This window comes from Ctenocephalides felis, unplaced genomic scaffold, assembly GCF_003426905.1.
Source record: "Ctenocephalides felis isolate EL2017-DRISC unplaced genomic scaffold, ASM342690v1 CF-g0.4_SCAFFOLD_03571, whole genome shotgun sequence".
Lineage (NCBI taxonomy): Eukaryota > Metazoa > Arthropoda > Insecta > Siphonaptera > Pulicidae > Ctenocephalides > Ctenocephalides felis.
The window spans coordinates 43,343,763-43,360,819 of record NW_020539725.1 but is presented as its reverse complement, the minus strand read 5'-3'; the positions used below and the strand labels follow the sequence as shown (position 1 = coordinate 43,360,819).

Genomic DNA, 17,057 nt, shown 5'->3' with positions numbered 1-17,057 from the left:
TTGTAGACTATAATTAGCGTTATCAAAAAAGTGCAAGCCGATGAAAAGGTTATGAAGAACCTACTTTACAGAAGTATTATTCTAGAATTGTGCCTTTGCTCACCATTCGTGATTCATCGGCAAATGTCAAATAATATCGGTTGGCGGCCTTTGACCCGCGTCAAGTTCTTCTAAACCTTTCGTTGTGTTCGTCCGTGCACCGTGCGACCTGCATTCGGCCGCCATCGGACGATCTAACCATTTTTGCAAGCGTCTATCTAATGCTAAACACTCTGCAGTTCACAAGAGATTGTCCAGGTGGTATTTCAGTCTTAAGTTAATTAGTCACAAGTGCAGAAGCGTATTTTTGAGATAAAAATATTTAAATCTCGGGATCCGAAATATTATTAATAGATTAGATACATAAATTTCGACACCACTAGAAATCACTTTAAAAATATATCTTTACTTCATTAAGGGGTTACATGGATTTCACGGTTTCAAAAAATCGATTTTTTTTTCTTGTCTTATTAAATCCTATAACATCTCTAGAATATTGTCGTAATTTTTCAAGTTGATCCGACTAATAGATTCGGAGATACAGCTTTGAAAAGGTGGACGCTTGAAGTCCATCTTTATTGTCTCTTAAGGGGATTGTACTTTTTTTATATTTTTATGTTTCGGTTTTGAGATTTTTTGATATTATGAAAGCTAAAAACCTTAGAATTATTTGAAAAAAAAAATCATCTCAATATCTATTTTTTTGAAGAAGTTATAGATATATATATCTCTATACGTATGATCCTCTGAAAGCGTTTTTTTATCGTTCCGCGAGCTATTGTATGCCAGCTGCCTCTTTTTCATTATAATACCTCATGCACATGACCTTTTTAATGTGTCAGCATCTTTGAAAACCATGGTGTATTTCGTACATTAAATTAAATGGTGTATTTAGTACATTATATTAAAAACTTTAAATACGTTTTTCTCAAATTGACTTTTTTCAATGCGGTGCCACAAATACAAAGAAAACTACAAGTCGGATCGACTTGCATTTTTTTTTAATTTGTTCACCACTGCAATACCTAGTCCCCCTACCTCAAACAACTTGATAACATTACGCAAAAAAAATTTGCGAACCTTCTCGTCTCAAAACAAAGGCCTTTTTGGACACTTTTTTTTTAAATAGCTGTCATTTTTTTCCTTCTTGCTTTTTTTCTTTCATTTTGGTAGGGGGACTGGATTCAAACTTCTTCTTCAACGTAGTTTCGTTTTTTTCTGTTTCAGGCGATGCGCAACAGATTTATCTGTGGCACCGCAAACGAGATCGATTTTGCAATGCCCAATTTGGCGCCCCCTGGTTAAAAAATGACAGCGAAAAAAATAAAATAAAAAATTTCTTAATATTCTATGAATTTGTAATTTTTGATTAAAAAAAACCGCATGTCTTTATGATAAATACATTTCAAGAAAAACAAAAACAAATAACTTGCATGTTTTGTAACAAAAAAAGAACAACCCCCTTAAAGCTTTAAACGCGTTTTTCTCAAAACTATGTTTTCAAAGACAATTGTCAAGATTTCTCGCGAACTACTCATTTACAAAGTCTTGAACGAAGGATTTTAAAAAAAATATTGAAAAAATGCCGTTTTTGCCCGAGGAAATCCATGTAACCCTTTAAATCCTTAACTTACAATGACGAGTAGAGCCTGCGTGTAGTGCAATAGCTAGGCCCAGTGGCGTCGGAAGCAAATTTGTGACGGGTAGGCAGCCAGTATGGGCTCCTTTTTTTTAGACATTTTAGACAATATCAATTCTTGAGATTCATGGGTGGGCTTAGCCATCAAAATCCATGGGTGTGCTCAGCCATCAAAATCCATGGGTGGGCTCAAACCCACCCAGCCCACACGGTTCCGACAATAATCGGGCCAGAAGCAAATATTACTCATTACGGCCATCGTTCAGTACGGTGATTGCAATTATTGATATTTATTAACTCTATTTAACTCTAAAATACAAAATTTTTGGGACAAACTGTACAATGTGTGGCAAAATAGTCGCAAACGCTGCGCCAGCTTGAATAACTTTGGCCCGACATTTTCGAATCTAAATCGTAAGTTAAGGGGTTAATACAAAATAACAATGAAACCTGTGCAATAATAGTCATCCATTTGTATAGACAAGCAGCAATTTTATTTTGATCGTAAAAATTACATAATGCATGTTTTTCATAACTTTTATTGTTTTAGTATGTTATCAGTTTTTTTTTTATTTTTGCTTATTTATTCCGCATTTGTTCTAATAAATTATTCAAATTGTTGTTAATATGTTCTTTGACAAAACTACCAATTTACAAAAAGTTGGCCCTGATGAGTGAATAATAAGTAAAAGGACGTAACGCATCTCATTTAAAACATCAAATGGTCGTTTGATAAAACTCAAATAGTTAATTCCTGATCTATTTGATATTGAAATTGATCAAAATTATCTGAGTGGTTACATTATGCAATCCATTACTTATGACACAGTAATTTATTTAGATGTTTGCAATTATCATACAGGCATCTTCTGTTCAATGCAAATAAAACTATTTTTTACTATAATTATACAATTATTAGATGTATTCTTTGTATTCGTACGCATCGATTATTAATGTTTTTTTCCAGTATGCGGTCAAGGTAAATTCAACAACAACATTGCTGATAATTTCATTGCCGCCTATTAATTAATATTATTACTAGAAAAAAATTACAAATATATTTTATTGGCGTTAGATCAGTTTTGAGATAATAGAATCGTATTTTAAATTATCTTGGAGAGAGATTTTGATTTGGTAAGAAGCATTGAAATCAAACATAATGATAACTACTAACTTTACACTTGATGTTAATGTTAAGTTAAATTCAAAAAGTATCTGCAATACTTAATGGTTATGAGCTTACTAATAATCACCTGTATATTTGATACTGAAATACTGAAAATTATAAGAGCTTGTTAATGAAATTGAAGCAACTATATGTTGCTTTTAAATAACGAATTTTTTGTACATGTTAGCCGAAAATTAGTTGCAAAATTTACTTCAAACTTGGCACAGTTTTTTATAATCAATAAAGAACAATGTTTCATATTTTAACTTTAATTTGATAATCCTCCTAACGTAAAAGACTGCTTTTCTCGATAATGTTTTAAATGAAAATTATGCTTGTAAAGCAAACAAACTTATTTCGTCTAAATTCAATTTAAGTTTAAACGAAATAAGTTTGTTCTATTAATGTTTTTATATTACATTTTTCAATTTATCTCAACGATCATTAAAATTGTATTCACTGCCATTCTTGCATTCATTTCGGATAAATTGCATAAGTGACACATTTTTGCTGCATATAGGATATTCGCAACATTTTGATACATTATTCATATAATTATAGCGACGTATAATTATTTAATTTATGCTGTCATTTCACTCAGGTGGTGAAACAATAACAATGTGTTGTACGAAACTTTGTGTGTGTTTGCGTGTGTGTGCGCCGGGAAGGTGAGATAAATTTGAAAAAATATTTGTAATTCACTTTATATAGAACACAATATAACAATACCGTAAGAAACGGAATTAGTATACGGCAAAGATGTGTAAAATCTCTCGAACGATGTTATAAAAGTATTTATTTGCTTGGCGGATGCAAATGATCAATATATAATTCAAAATAGAATTATTCTGAATTCATATGCATGCATTTTTGGGACAGATACAAATCTTTCAGATATACGGAAAAATCTGAAAAATGTGAAAAAAAAAAAACCTTAATATGTTTTTAAGAATTTTTTAATATAAAATAAAAACAACGACAAAATAGACGTTTAAATCTACTTACATGAAAATAAACTTTATATATTGGTACAATAAATTTCGAGCTCTTAATCAATTTAATTGAGCACTTAAATTTCACGATCTATCTTTACAGGACATAACTTGGTTACAAGTTATTGTTTGAACGTTATAAGGATAATGATATATTAACCCTTTGCACCCCAAGGGTGTTTTTATTTTTATTCCACCAGTAAAATTACGTTTTTTTTATTTTTAGTGTTTTCTGTGCATTTTGTAAAAGATATATTTTTTGTAGCTAAAATGTTAGGAGCATATTTATTTGTTTTTCATTTCATTCTTTCGTGATTCAAACATTTTAGCAACAAAAATCCCACCTGTTTTAAAATTTTTCGCAAAAAGAGGTATTACACCATGTCGACTATGGAGTGGAAAGGGTTAAAGAATTATCGAATATTTCAGGTTTCGATTTTTAATAAAATTTTGAATGATTATTTATCTTTATAACTCTTTCAAGCACCCTGATCACTGACAAATTAACTGCGAATTAATTTGTGATTTTTTTATGAAACTTAATATTATTTTTAACTTCCAGTAGGGCAAGTTATGTATAGTAATCGCAAAAAAATCGAAAATGAAAATTTTTATATATTTTTAGGTTTCAAAGGTTTCTGAACATTTTGGCATACCTTAGAAAAAATGGATGTATGTGTGTGTGCGTGTGTGTGTATGTTCGGATACAAATTTTCGTCGACGATTTCGGGAACACGGATGAAGCGATTTGAATAATTCAAGAAACATTCGATTCGTATTAATAAGGAGACGTGCTGATTAATTTTTGGCGAAGGCAGGTCTAGCCGTTCCGAAGATATGGGGCAAAAAGTGCCAAAAACGGTAACTCAGTTTTTAAGAGAACGGAGCGTCCGATTTGAATAATTCAAAAAGAATTTTACTTGTATTAACAAGATGAAGAACTGTTCAAATTTTCATAAAGGCAGATCTAAAAAAATGAACTATTGTGTGGTCAAAAATGAACATTAGACATACGAGTATGCACATCAGAGTATCAGATATTTTATATAAATTTTAACAATAAGTATAAATTTTGTTTACATTCCTATGGGTTCCGTACCAATGTTTATCCGTTAGACAGCAACGCGGCGCTTGCGCTCTGTATTTTGTCTCAGTTAAAGCAGTACGATTGCTTTGAAAAAGAGTTCAGATCTTCCAAAATATGTCAAAATAAAAAAAACATTTTTTTCAAAAAAAAAATTTAAAAAAAATAATTTTTTTTTTCAATTTTTTTTTTCAATTTTTTTTTTTCAAAAAAAAGTAATTTTTTTCCTATTTATAGTTACTCAAAAATCTTATTTTTTCGAAGTAAATTTTTTTCTAAAATGTTAATCGTTTTTAAAAAAAAATTTTGGTATGGGAAGTTCCAGCAATTTGCCTTAAGGCACGATGCCTTAATTGCCTTAAGGCAGAATTCCACTTACTGCTAGTTAACTGCTAAGTTAAAAATGGATCACGCGATCTTCAATGAAAACTTCACCAGCAAAAATTGTTCTATTTTCATTGCAATTTCATAAATAATCAACTAGAATATTTCATTGAGACTATGAGATAATTTTCCATGGCTTTGGGAAAGTTTCTCTAGTAAGAAGCCTTCATTGATCTTTTGGGCTCTTTTATATCAAATCAGATTGCCATTTTTTATAACTTTTTGTCACTGCTTCTTAACTTACTTATTAATAACTTGCGTTATTAATTTGGGTGAATATTTAATTTAAAATATATTCTTTTAGTTTGGTTACGTTTCTTATATTATAAGTATCAACATAATATATTTTATTAGCGTTTCTTACCATTATCATTATCAATAATATCTGCAATTAGTAAGAAAGGGTTTTTCAAGGTAATTCTATTATTTGTTTTTCGTTTCTATTTTTGTTTGTTTGTTAAATTAATAGAATTCATATCAGGGATTTATATAAAAACTAATTGCTCGGAAATTACCAACAAGGGCCAAAAAAAATTGCCTTTATTCTTAACCTGATGTTTTAATAAGATTTTCCAGTCATAAACACTTAAGCATTATATGTACAATGTTATTTGTATATTAGTTGCAAAAATTAAAACGATCCCTTTTTTCAATTTTTTTACAGAAATATTACGAGTCGTTGATCAGTGGCACGGAGTTGATAGAATCTTCACTTCATAGACACCTGGGAGAACACCTGAATGCTGAAGTTGTGTTGGGAACTATCACAGATTTAGCGGTGGCACTGCAATGGATTCGAACTACATTCTTGTACGTGAGAGCCGTCAAAAATCCAACTCACTATGGGTTACAGTTTGGTCTCAAACGTGATCAAGTTGAGAAAAAATTGGAGGGTTAGTAGATTTAAGTTTATTATTATTCGAGTGCGATAAGTAAGAATACTATACCAATATGAACCTTAGAAAATTTTATCTTTTGTCTTAATTGAATGCTTAGAAAAAAATTTAATTAATGAGAAAAACGTTTCTTGACCACACAGGAAAATGTTCAACTTCAAATTAGTTCAAAGTAAAAAATTTTGAAAAAAAAGTAGGGTTCTAGTTCTGAGGAATTAATTTGAAATTTAATTAATTAATCTGAAGCAATTGTAATCAGCATATGTATATTATTTGTAATATTTAGCATTGTGTCACATCGAAATGAATGCACTGGCCAAGCACCATTTACTAAACTTCGATACGGATTTTGGATTGAATGTATTTCCCACGGAAAAGGGAGAACTTATGGCAAAATATTACTTAAAATTTGAATCGATGAAAGGTTTTGATCAGGTATTATAAATTTTACCATTCTATGTAAAAATTATAATAATAATATATTATATTATTATTATAATATTAATATATTATTATTATATAATAATATATATGCTTACGTTTTGTTAAACGTTAAATTCATATTTCCAGTTTCGACAAACGATAATTATGATCGAATTTCTATTCACAGTTAAATCCTTCTGCAACCATGGAAGAAATTTTGACACGTATTTCAAGGTGTCGCGAATTTGATCAAATTTCATTAAGAATGGGAGACAGAACTGTATTAAATGCTCTTAACAGACCTCGAAATTGTAATACAGGAATACGTTTTCCAGTTCCTGGCTTGATACAGACAGTTGAGAAAAAAATTAATTGGTAATGGTTTATGACATAAAGTAGAATGCCGTTAAGATGATCATACGATAATACGATTTCTCACATAATACGCTAATTTATGTCCGCTCTTCGAATCTTTTTATTCCTATCACGCAGAAAATGCTTTTTACTTTGATAAGTCTTTGGTCCGGTCGTGGAAAATTGTCTTAACGGGGTTTTACTACATATACATATATATTTAATTGTATATAAAGCGTTTTAATCCCTAATTCATATTTTTCAGCTTACTTCAGGCCAGCTTAGGAATGCAATTAATATCAAATTCGGCGTTGTATCAAGAAGCAATTGTAATCCGAAAGACTGCTGAGCGAATCACTAATTGTAATGTATTATAATTTGTTATAATAATTATTATTTTTGCATTTTGTTGAATCTGTTCGTAAACGTCTCTAATACTTCTTCAGCAAAGATAAAAGATAAGTCAGAAAATCTACTACCATTAAAAAATCTTGCCTCATAACATTACCTTCAATGGATTGAGTGGATTAAGTATCTATTTTATCTATGGTTTCTATTTTGCAGGTTTGACCGACTTTTTACTACTATCAGTAGCGGAAGTTCCATGTTTACCAGCTTTACACGCGTGTTTGGTACTAACGAAATGCCTAAACACTGGATTATGGGAAAATAGCAAACACGTCTCGCGCCAATTGCCCGGTATCGGACCTGCCTTGGCCAACCTTTTGGTGATTGCCAAAAAAGATAGTTTTCAAGCCATAGCTGATACAAATCCAAGGGATATCGAAAGGGTTTGTAACTGAATATTAATAATAATCATTAAGTCAGTGTGAATCATTGGTGTTGTCGAGCCGGAACGCGCCGAAACGTCGTTCTGGCAAATCATTTTTGGGCCGAAACGCGTGAAACCTTTTGGTGATTGTTAAAAAAGATAGTTTTCAAGCCATAGCTGATACAAATCCAAGGGATATCGAAAGGGTTTGTTTGAAAATTAATAATAATCATAAAGTCAGTGTGAATCAGTGATGTGTCGAGCCGGAACGCGCCGAAACGTCGTTCCGGCAAATCATTTTTGGGCCAAAACGCGTGAAACCTTTTGGTGATTGTTAAAAAGATAGTTTTCAAACCATAGCTGATACAAATCCAAGGGATATCGAAAGGGTTTGTTTGAAAATTAATAATAATCATTAAGTCAGTGTGAATCAGTGATGTGTCGAGCCGGAACGTACCGAAACGTCGTTCCGGCAAATCATTTTTGGGCTGAAACGCTTTCGACAAAAAAAAAATGCTACATATAGAAACCGAATTTTATAAATTATAATTTAACTAATTTTTATTAAACGTTCCTATTATTGTAATAAACATACATATATGTGCACAAAATGTGTTTAGTAATGATTTTTGTTTCTTTCCTTTTCGAACGGAACCGGAACAAACATGAGAACCGTTTTTTTTTAATTTTAGCGTTTCAGCAAAATAAATATTAGCACAACACCACTGGTGTGAATAATAAATATTTTAATTATTACTTGGTTGAACAAACATAATTACATTGAACAATATAAATAACTTAGGAACATTTTCGACCGATTTTAATAACACATTCTACTTCAATATAGAAAAATAATAGCGTTTTTTTTAAATTTTATTCGAAAGAAAGCTTGATTTTTTGCTGTAACTTACTCTGTGATTGCACTTTTCACAGTTAACTGCTTAATATATAATATGTTATTCGTAAATTTCCAGATAATTCATAAAGTGCCTCCTGTCGGTGATGATATTCTTGAAAGAGTTGCGCAGCTCCCTCAGTTCAGTTTAACAATGGAATTATTTGGCGATTCTATTGAGGTAAATTTTATCTTCTTTACTTCATTATAATAAATATACTTACTTTAGATAAAGGATAAAGAAACTGTGATATAACTTACATACGTTAATTAACTATCTGAAAATTTAATCTGATTAAGGAGATTTTTTCTCTGTGATTTTATGTGACTTGTGCTATGTCCAAAACCTATTTTAAAATTTTGATGATAAATATTATGAAATTGTTAATGAAAGTTCCAAATACTTCAGGTTTTGGTACGTGTGAAAAACAATAATACATTCATAGAATCTGTGGATGCTTCGATTCTAGTCGGTGATTCATTTAACAATGTACTTTTATATGAGGCTAAAATGTGAGTAAATATTTATTTATAATATAATTTTCATTATATTTTACTGCCATTGATACAGTATCTTTTATTAGTGATAGACATATTGCGCCAGGTTTTAAATGGTCCCAAATAGTTTCCTTGAAATCATTACAAGACTGTATTATCACTGCCAGAATCATCAGTAAAACTTGGGGTAAGATTCCGGAACCTAGTTTGATAATCGTTTATATGATTTCAATATAAAACAGTAACAATTTGCATGACAATATTTGCAGTTGGTTTGGATGTAGAATCGACGTTGAATATAAGTAATCTTTCCTTCAGCGAATCAGGAATTCAAAATGAACTTGTGCAAGAAGAAAAACAATATAACTTTGATTATCACCAAGATGTTAAAAATATTGAAAACTATCCAAATTATGATCAGACAACTCAGCAATTCAATAACCAAACTAATGTTCAGCATACATCAGACTCACAAAAATGGTGTATTAGAAACAATGATTATAATAATAAAAACGTTGAAAGTGATTTAATAAAACCACCAGACAGTAGTGAAATCAATGCTGAGGCTAGTGATTGGGCAAATGATATAGATGCAGGCAATGATATGAACTATCATGTTATTGAATTGCTTGAATCGAATGATATTCTTGAAAACTTCAAAAATGCATCTGCTGATGACGAATTATTTACAAAGCTGCAGGAAACAGAAAATTATAATCTGGACCAAGGAAAACTCAAGGATAATAAAAGTAATGAAAACACGAAAAGAACATGTGACCAATTCGATAATAAATTGAATAAAATAATTCAAGATTGGACAAATGAAAATTCTAATAACAATACCACGATTAATCGTGAGAGAGATAGCTCTGACCAAAAACGTATTGAATTTGAAAATATTAACAGTGTAGATAACAATAAACAGAAGTCACTTAAACATACTGATATTAATTATAGACCAGAATGCGAACGTCAAGTTGTGAATAATTCAAATATTTCTTTGCTGCAAAATAACTACAACCTAAATTATGTTCAACAGCAAAATAAAAGAATAGAATTTAAAGAAAATGCATATCGTTGTATTGAATCAAATGATTTAAATTCAAATTTATTATTGAATAAAAAGTTGTCCGATTTGCCACAGCAGCATACCCAAAATCTCCAAAATAGTTCTTTGGTAGATGTCCACAACAGCAATTATATTAAATTTGAAAAAAATAATAATATCCAAGAAATTAGAAAGGAACCACGTGATCCAATGAATAATTTAAACGAAAACGCTTTAAATTCAATGAATTCTATTGCAAAAATTTCAGATTTGACGATGCCCAATATAAATCATACAGAAAATATTTCTTTTGTATTAATAACAGCAAACAGAATGTTCCTAAATTTGTAAAATTTAAAATTGCTCAATATGAAACAGTAAAATCATTATCTTCAGATGAAAAGTTATCGGACATTACAAAACAGCATTTGAATTGTACACAATTTTTTTCGTCTCAACAACAGAATTCCTTTATAGATTTTGATCAAACTCAAAAAATTAAACTGAACGATAATATGACTACAACATCAATTAATCCCAACTACATTGAATCTATTAGAGCACCTGCAAACTTTATTCAGGCAAAACAAAATTATAGTTCTGAACCAAATTTTTCTTTCCTGAAAAACCACAATGATAAGAATGATATTGAATTTCAAAATACTAACATGGAAGATTCACATAATCTGAACGAAATTGCACAATGGAAAATGAATTCAAATTCAATAAATAATAATGAAAAATTATTGGAGTCATCAAGGCAAAATACTTCTTTACATGGAAAACATGAGCAGCATTATTTTGGCTCTGGAAATATGCAAGGAATTGGATGCAATCAAATATATAAACATTGTGTGAATAATAATGGCGAGACAAATGAAAAGTCACATAGTTCAACTAATTTTGTAGATAAAAATATATTTACCCAATATGTTAGCGATCAAAACTTCTCTACAATTCATCCAATTCAAAGTGGCGGAAATGTGAGTGGCGTTGAGCCACAGAATTATGGTATCAGAAACCAAATGCAAATTGATGATATTCACAATAATAAAAGCATTAATAAAAAAGCTACCCTGCAAATTGGTATCAATTTCGATAGACCAAAGGAATATTCCAACGAAAGTTTACAATTCGCGCAAGACAATGCCTATCAAATTTTCGACAACCGCGCGACGATTAAAAATAATATCAATACAAACAAAATGTGGTGTGATCAATCGAGAAATCAAAATCGATGTCAGAATTTTAATAGAAATACAGATATTAAAAATGATGATAGTTATGAAATCAATAGATCTTACACTCAAATTGGTGGAATTGAAAATGAAGCTTTATTCAATAACAATAATAACTATAAGAATGAATTATACAAAAATTATTGTAATCCGGAATTACAAAAATATGATCCGGGTAATGATTATCAGAACTTAGAAGATAAGTACAACTTACAACAAATCCGCGATTACTCATTAGAAATTGGCTTTCGAGCAAGGTTACAAAATAGTAACCCAGAAAAAATATTACCAAGAATTTTATCAAATGAGTTAAAAAATGACGTACGTTATTCGAATAATAATTATCTAACTTCACAATTTGAAGGAAATATTGACGATAACTATAAAAATGTTAACGAAATGGATTGTAATTTTCACCAAACTCGTGATGATTATGTTTCAAAATGCCTAGATAGCAATATTGTTAGTTATATCAACACACCAACTGTAACACAAAATGATGTGGAGATGACGACTGCAAACGATAACATGTATAGTACTAATTTGAAATATGCAAGCAATGAACACAACATGTCATCAAATCAAAACAAATATCGTGAATTATTCTCTAAATTGGACGAAAGTTACAATGCTATCGTCAAGACACCTGTTTTATCCCCATATGATGTAAAAATTTCACCAATGCATATAACTAAATCCGATATGGGATTCAAATATTCTGATTACACAAATAGAAATAATAACACAAGATTCGGTTACTGTAATATCCAGGATGAGAGAAATGATATTCGGCATAGACAATTTTTAAAGCGACAACCTATACTGTATGAATCGCCCACCAAGAAAAAAATATCAAACTTTGGTGTACGAGGTTGGCCCATGGTGAATCCTCCTTTAATGGTGAGCACTTCTAAAAATAATAAATTTTTATGTATTTAATAGCTTAAGCTTTTAGGCCCACGATTTATTTATATATCAGAGATATCATGCAATAAAAACCATTATGAGTATTACTAAAAATTAAATCTAAAAATGTTGTATAAATACATTTTGGTTTCACTATTGAATGTGAAATGTTGTCTCATTTTTCTTTAAATACATATTTTGATATTAGTTTATAGAATTACTTATATTTTATGATTTGGATTGTATTTTTTTTCAGAACATGGAAGCAGAGGTGGATCAAAATAAAATTATTTCTAGTTTGCAAAAATATAGATTTAATATGGATTCAGTATCACACTCATATGCAACGAAAGAGCACTCACAGAACAAATTATATCATGGCTATTCACAGCATAGAAAGTATGATGGCAGTAGAAATTCTTTTAACTTGAACTCTGAGCAAAAACCCCAAAAAATGGAAACACACGCTTTAAATTGGAATAGCATCGTCGATAACAAATCGGAAATTGTGAATTATGAGCAACAAAAACCAATAATCGACCAATGCATAAACAGAGCAGTATCTAATAGAAGAAATGTGGACGAGAATTACACTGCCGAGAATAGGTATTACCCTTATATTTCTTAGTTTTGATTACCAATGAAATGAAAAAAGCACTAGTTTAGATACAATTTAATTCTATATTTGAGTAAATATTAACCAAAAAAATGAAAACTCTAGCAACATTTCAGTATTTTATTGAAATGTTATAACACGAATACATTTTTCTGTTCTAGAAATTCAGAGCCGGGAAGTCTATGTAACACGCCAGATGAAATTTTAAAGAGAATCCAACGAAAATCGTCTTTGGGTAGATTTAATATAAGGAACATTGAAAGTGTCAATGTTCCCATAAGTACAATTCGAATGCTTCTCAATGCAGATAATAGTAACCAATAATACCAAAGTTTCGTTTATCATATAATACGAAAGAAAAACAAGCTAATTAGAGCAATTAAATAATGTTTGTCATTTATTCAACTATAATCATTATATATATACAAAAAATTAAAAAGGCCAAAATTACAGGATATTTACTTCATTTTGTACAGACTGTGTACTTATTGTTCAAAGAATACAATAATACATAATACTTGAATAATTGTTCATATCTAAAAATTTTGTTTTTCATTAAATCACAATAATAAATATTATTTTAATAAATATCTTTCATTTTTATATAAAAAAATAATTTGTCAGATATAAAACTTTGGTTTTAAAATAATATTAATTTATTTATTAAAAAATGACTTTATGCAATGAAACTAAAATTTTATTTATTTTGGGCCTCTAATTCACGTTCTACAATTTTTCTATATTCATCAAAACCACCTTCTATACTCTTAACTGATCCGTTGCCACAAACCCACAATTCTTTACAAACCATTCTAATTAGACGTTCGTCGTGAGAAACAAGTATCACTCCTCCCTGTAAGTATAAAAAATAATTGATTTAAATTATTATATATATATATACACATGTATATAAATAAATGGCTGAATAATTTTGTTTTAATTTGAAAAATAACATTGAAATTTGATTTCTTTAATAACATTTCTTTGTTGAAATGCATGAATATCACTATTTAAAGAATTACATTCACTTACATTGTACTTTATTATAGCTTTTCCAAGTGCTTCTATACTTTCTATATCTAAATGATTAGTAGGTTCATCCAAAACCAGAAAATTAGGACATCCCATACACATTCTAGCAAAGGCTACGCGAGACTTTTGACCACCACTGAGACTTCCTACAGTTTGTAATGCAAGATCACCAGAAACACCAAAACTACCCAACTGTCTTCTGTATTCTTCCACAGGTTTGCCTATAAATAATAATATTTTTAATTATGAATAAAATTCCTGCATGGTTGTGATATAAATTTTTGTATGTACCAGGATAACTCTGCTGGAGTAATTCAACAGAACAAACATTCATGTCAAGTTGATCTACATGATGTTGCGAAAAATATCCAAATTTCAAATTTCTATGTGTATGCCTAGAGCCTTGTGTAGGGGTCAACAAACCCATGATAATTTTTAATAATGTAGTTTTACCAGCTCCGTTATCACCTACCTGTAATATTGATACATTATGAAGTATGAATTATATTACATGGAGCATTAGAGCTGAATTTTTCAGACTTACGATACAAATTCTGGATTCTAAAGTCGCTCCGAGGTTTACATTAGTAAATATAGTTCTCTCAGGAGTATATCTGAAATGTATATTTTTCATTAGCTAAAGTTGAATCACAACTAAGGTGTGGAATTATAAAACTGAATTTTGTTGGTTTGATCGATGTACCTAAATGTAATCTCATTTAATGATAGTATTGGTGGAGATAAAGGTTCTATTTCAGGAAACTTCAGAACTACTTCCACTTCTTTTTCTATAGGCTTCAATTCTGGTCTATATAAAAAAGTATTTCATGAGCATTTTGTCATTCAAACAAAACTTCTGAATATTATATAATTATAAATTAACTTACAATTTTTCCAACATCTTAATTTTAGACTGAACGCTGGCAGCACGATTTGCATTATATCGAAATCTATCAATAAATTCCTGAACATGGGCTCTATGCTGCATTTGAGCTTCAAGTTTTCGTTGCTCTGATCTGCATTTCTGGTGAAAAACCAAGACCGTTAAGAATTACTGATGCTCGAGCTGGTGCTTTATCCGATTCTATCATCTAAAATTATCATATTAACAGTTATTTAATATGCATTTAACCTTCATATGAAAAATACATAGAATTTACTTATATTAAATTATCAATTACCTGTAACTGGGCATATACTTCTGACAATTCTGCACTAATATCCCCTTCAGTATTATCACTGGTTCTGTAACATCAATTGTTGTGTTAAAATATTTGAATATCCATTTATATTATTTTAATAATAATTTACTTATTGTTTACTGCTTTAGTCAATTCCCTTTCTTTTTGAAGTAATCCCTCTCTTACTAAGTCACATTGTAAAACACTTTCTAAAGCTGGAGTATCATCACCAACAACTTCTTGTTCAACATGCAGAATTGATATGTGAGATGGGATGTGTAACTGTTTTCCTGATATCATTCTCAATAAAGTTGTTTTACCTACAAGTGGAAGGTTTAAAATACAAATTTTTCAATAGTACATTTATTTAAATGAAGGCGAAATGAAACATACCTAAGCCATTTCTTCCTACAAAACCATAGCGTCGACCAAAGGCTAGAACAAGATTAGCTGCTTGTAATAATACCCTACAATATTAGAATTAATTAATAATATGTAGATATAAAATTAAAATATGAATGCCAAAAGGTAGGATATCAAATTATTTATATAACCACACTAAAATGGAGTCATTGTTGTGGATTTTATATTGTTATGGAGTTAAATGAAAATGATATAAAAATAAAACAAAGCAAATATTATATGCAGTGTCAATAGGCAATGATTGAATAGCAAAGCTTCACAATCACCTGTCACCATAGGCAACATCGAAATTTTCAATACGAATATCTTGCGCACGGTTATTGCCCCTAGCTTCAAGTTTATTGTCCTTTTTACTTGTTACTTGACTTGCTGTAGCAGTTTGTAATACTGTATTTGCTACAGCCGCTGGCTTAACATCCTGTCTTTTTTCAAGTTTCTGCTGCAATTTGGCTTCTGCTTTTTCTAGTTTCTTTGCATCAACTTTCTAAAATCATGATTTAGTTTGCAATAATTCCAATTAGTATAATCAACAGCTTGTACTCACCAAATTATCATCCCTTTGTACAGCCCATATGCTTTTAAGATCATCAACACCAGCTTCTAAAGTTGCTGCCATTGAACCTAAGTGTACAGGAGCATCTAATATTTTATGCTGTGTTTTGCTCACAGCCTTTTCTGGTTTCATCATCATAAGAAGTTTCTCGCATATGTTTCTATTGAGATATAAATGATGCAGTAATTGAAACTAAATATATACACTGATGCATATAAAATATTTTAAAGTCTAGAATAAAAAAAAACTATAGAATAAATATAAAATATATTAGAAAAGTATAGTGGTGAATGATATTTCGAAAAATACATTTAATAAAAAATCACACAGTCAGTAACATAACTGTCTGTGAATAATTTTTATTTAATAAGCTAAATAACATATTTTTCAATACCGTATGTCATCCTCTGTTTTTTCTGAAATTTCATGTAAAACTTCTCCAATAGCTTCGTATATTTCATCGCTGTCTTCGAAATCATCTGCCCCATTTTCTAAAACACCTAAAAAAAGAGATATATTGTTAACAATATATAACCTAAAACTAATGACATATTGCACGCAAGATCAATGTTTTTAAATTACCTTCGACGTATTGTTTTAAATCGTCATCTATTAATGGAAATTCTCGCTTAATATAATCAATACACACAGCCATTACTTCTTTTAAAATACTCTACAAATAAATATAAAATATTAGAGAAAAACTCAACACGTTTAAAATGTATACATATATTATTCTTCTATGGTGTCATGTGTCACATTATATTTAAGTCTTGTCATGTAACTGTTATTACTATTTCTTTAAGCTAACCAAAAAAATAAATTATTAAGAAATTTAATAAGCGTTATGTTACATAATAATAAATAGAATATGATGTCTCTTCAAGAAATGCATGGGTGTTTATAGGTATTTTGA

At 29.9% G+C, this 17,057-nt stretch overlaps 4 protein-coding genes across 4 annotated transcripts in view; 3 read left to right on the top strand and 1 right to left on the bottom strand.

Annotated features, from left to right (window-relative positions):
* The window catches only part of LOC113386088 (probable ATP-dependent DNA helicase HFM1), a 37,503-nt gene extending 26,960 nt beyond the window's left edge, over window positions 1-10,543 (top strand). The window contains exons 10-18 of the mRNA XM_026623896.1: window positions 5,983-6,199; window positions 6,489-6,637; window positions 6,813-7,000; window positions 7,245-7,342; window positions 7,544-7,770; window positions 8,726-8,827; window positions 9,056-9,159; window positions 9,231-9,331; window positions 9,414-10,543. Coding sequence (XP_026479681.1) covers window positions 5,983-6,199; window positions 6,489-6,637; window positions 6,813-7,000; window positions 7,245-7,342; window positions 7,544-7,770; window positions 8,726-8,827; window positions 9,056-9,159; window positions 9,231-9,331; window positions 9,414-10,543 — 2,316 coding nt within the window. The remainder of the gene's footprint in view (window positions 1-5,982; window positions 6,200-6,488; window positions 6,638-6,812; window positions 7,001-7,244; window positions 7,343-7,543; window positions 7,771-8,725; window positions 8,828-9,055; window positions 9,160-9,230; window positions 9,332-9,413) is intronic.
* Window positions 10,544-10,707: 164 nt separating this feature from the next.
* On the top strand, window positions 10,708-12,767 carry LOC113386087 (GATA zinc finger domain-containing protein 14-like). Its single transcript, XM_026623895.1, has 4 exons — window positions 10,708-11,506; window positions 11,795-12,330; window positions 12,593-12,607; window positions 12,666-12,767. The coding sequence occupies exons 1-4, from the start codon at window positions 10,708-10,710 to the stop codon at window positions 12,765-12,767; spliced, it is 1,452 nt and encodes a 483-aa protein (XP_026479680.1).
* On the top strand, window positions 12,684-13,389 carry LOC113386890. The gene is made up of 2 exons (XM_026624649.1): window positions 12,684-12,942; window positions 13,114-13,389. Exons 1-2 carry the CDS (start codon window positions 12,791-12,793, stop codon window positions 13,274-13,276), a joined length of 315 nt encoding a protein of 104 aa, XP_026480434.1. The 5' UTR covers window positions 12,684-12,790; the 3' UTR covers window positions 13,277-13,389.
* A 260-nt stretch (window positions 13,390-13,649) lies between these two features.
* LOC113384736 (ATP-binding cassette sub-family F member 3) lies at window positions 13,650-16,951 on the bottom strand. Its single transcript, XM_026622498.1, is given in 14 exon segments — window positions 13,650-13,805; window positions 13,985-14,205; window positions 14,276-14,456; window positions 14,529-14,598; window positions 14,688-14,792; window positions 14,872-15,001; window positions 15,003-15,075; window positions 15,166-15,229; window positions 15,296-15,485; window positions 15,559-15,632; window positions 15,855-16,072; window positions 16,133-16,301; window positions 16,536-16,641; window positions 16,724-16,951. Coding segments are annotated over 14 exon segments (1,830 nt in total). The 5' UTR covers window positions 16,797-16,951.
* Between the last annotated feature and the right edge of the window lie 106 nt (window positions 16,952-17,057).

Excerpts from the sequence above, each read along its gene's own strand:
- LOC113386890 (XM_026624649.1), top strand. The coding sequence starts at position 12,791 with ATGGAAACACACGCTTTAAATTGGAATAGCATCGTCGATAACAAATCG. Across the intron at positions 12,943-13,113 it reads AATTACACTGCCGAGAATAG|AAATTCAGAGCCGGGAAGTC; the intron begins GTATTACCCTTA and ends TTTCTGTTCTAG.
- LOC113386087 (XM_026623895.1), top strand. The coding sequence starts at position 10,708 with ATGACTACAACATCAATTAATCCCAACTACATTGAATCTATTAGAGCA. Across the intron at positions 11,507-11,794 it reads TAGATCTTACACTCAAATTG|GAAATATTGACGATAACTAT; the intron begins GTGGAATTGAAA and ends CACAATTTGAAG.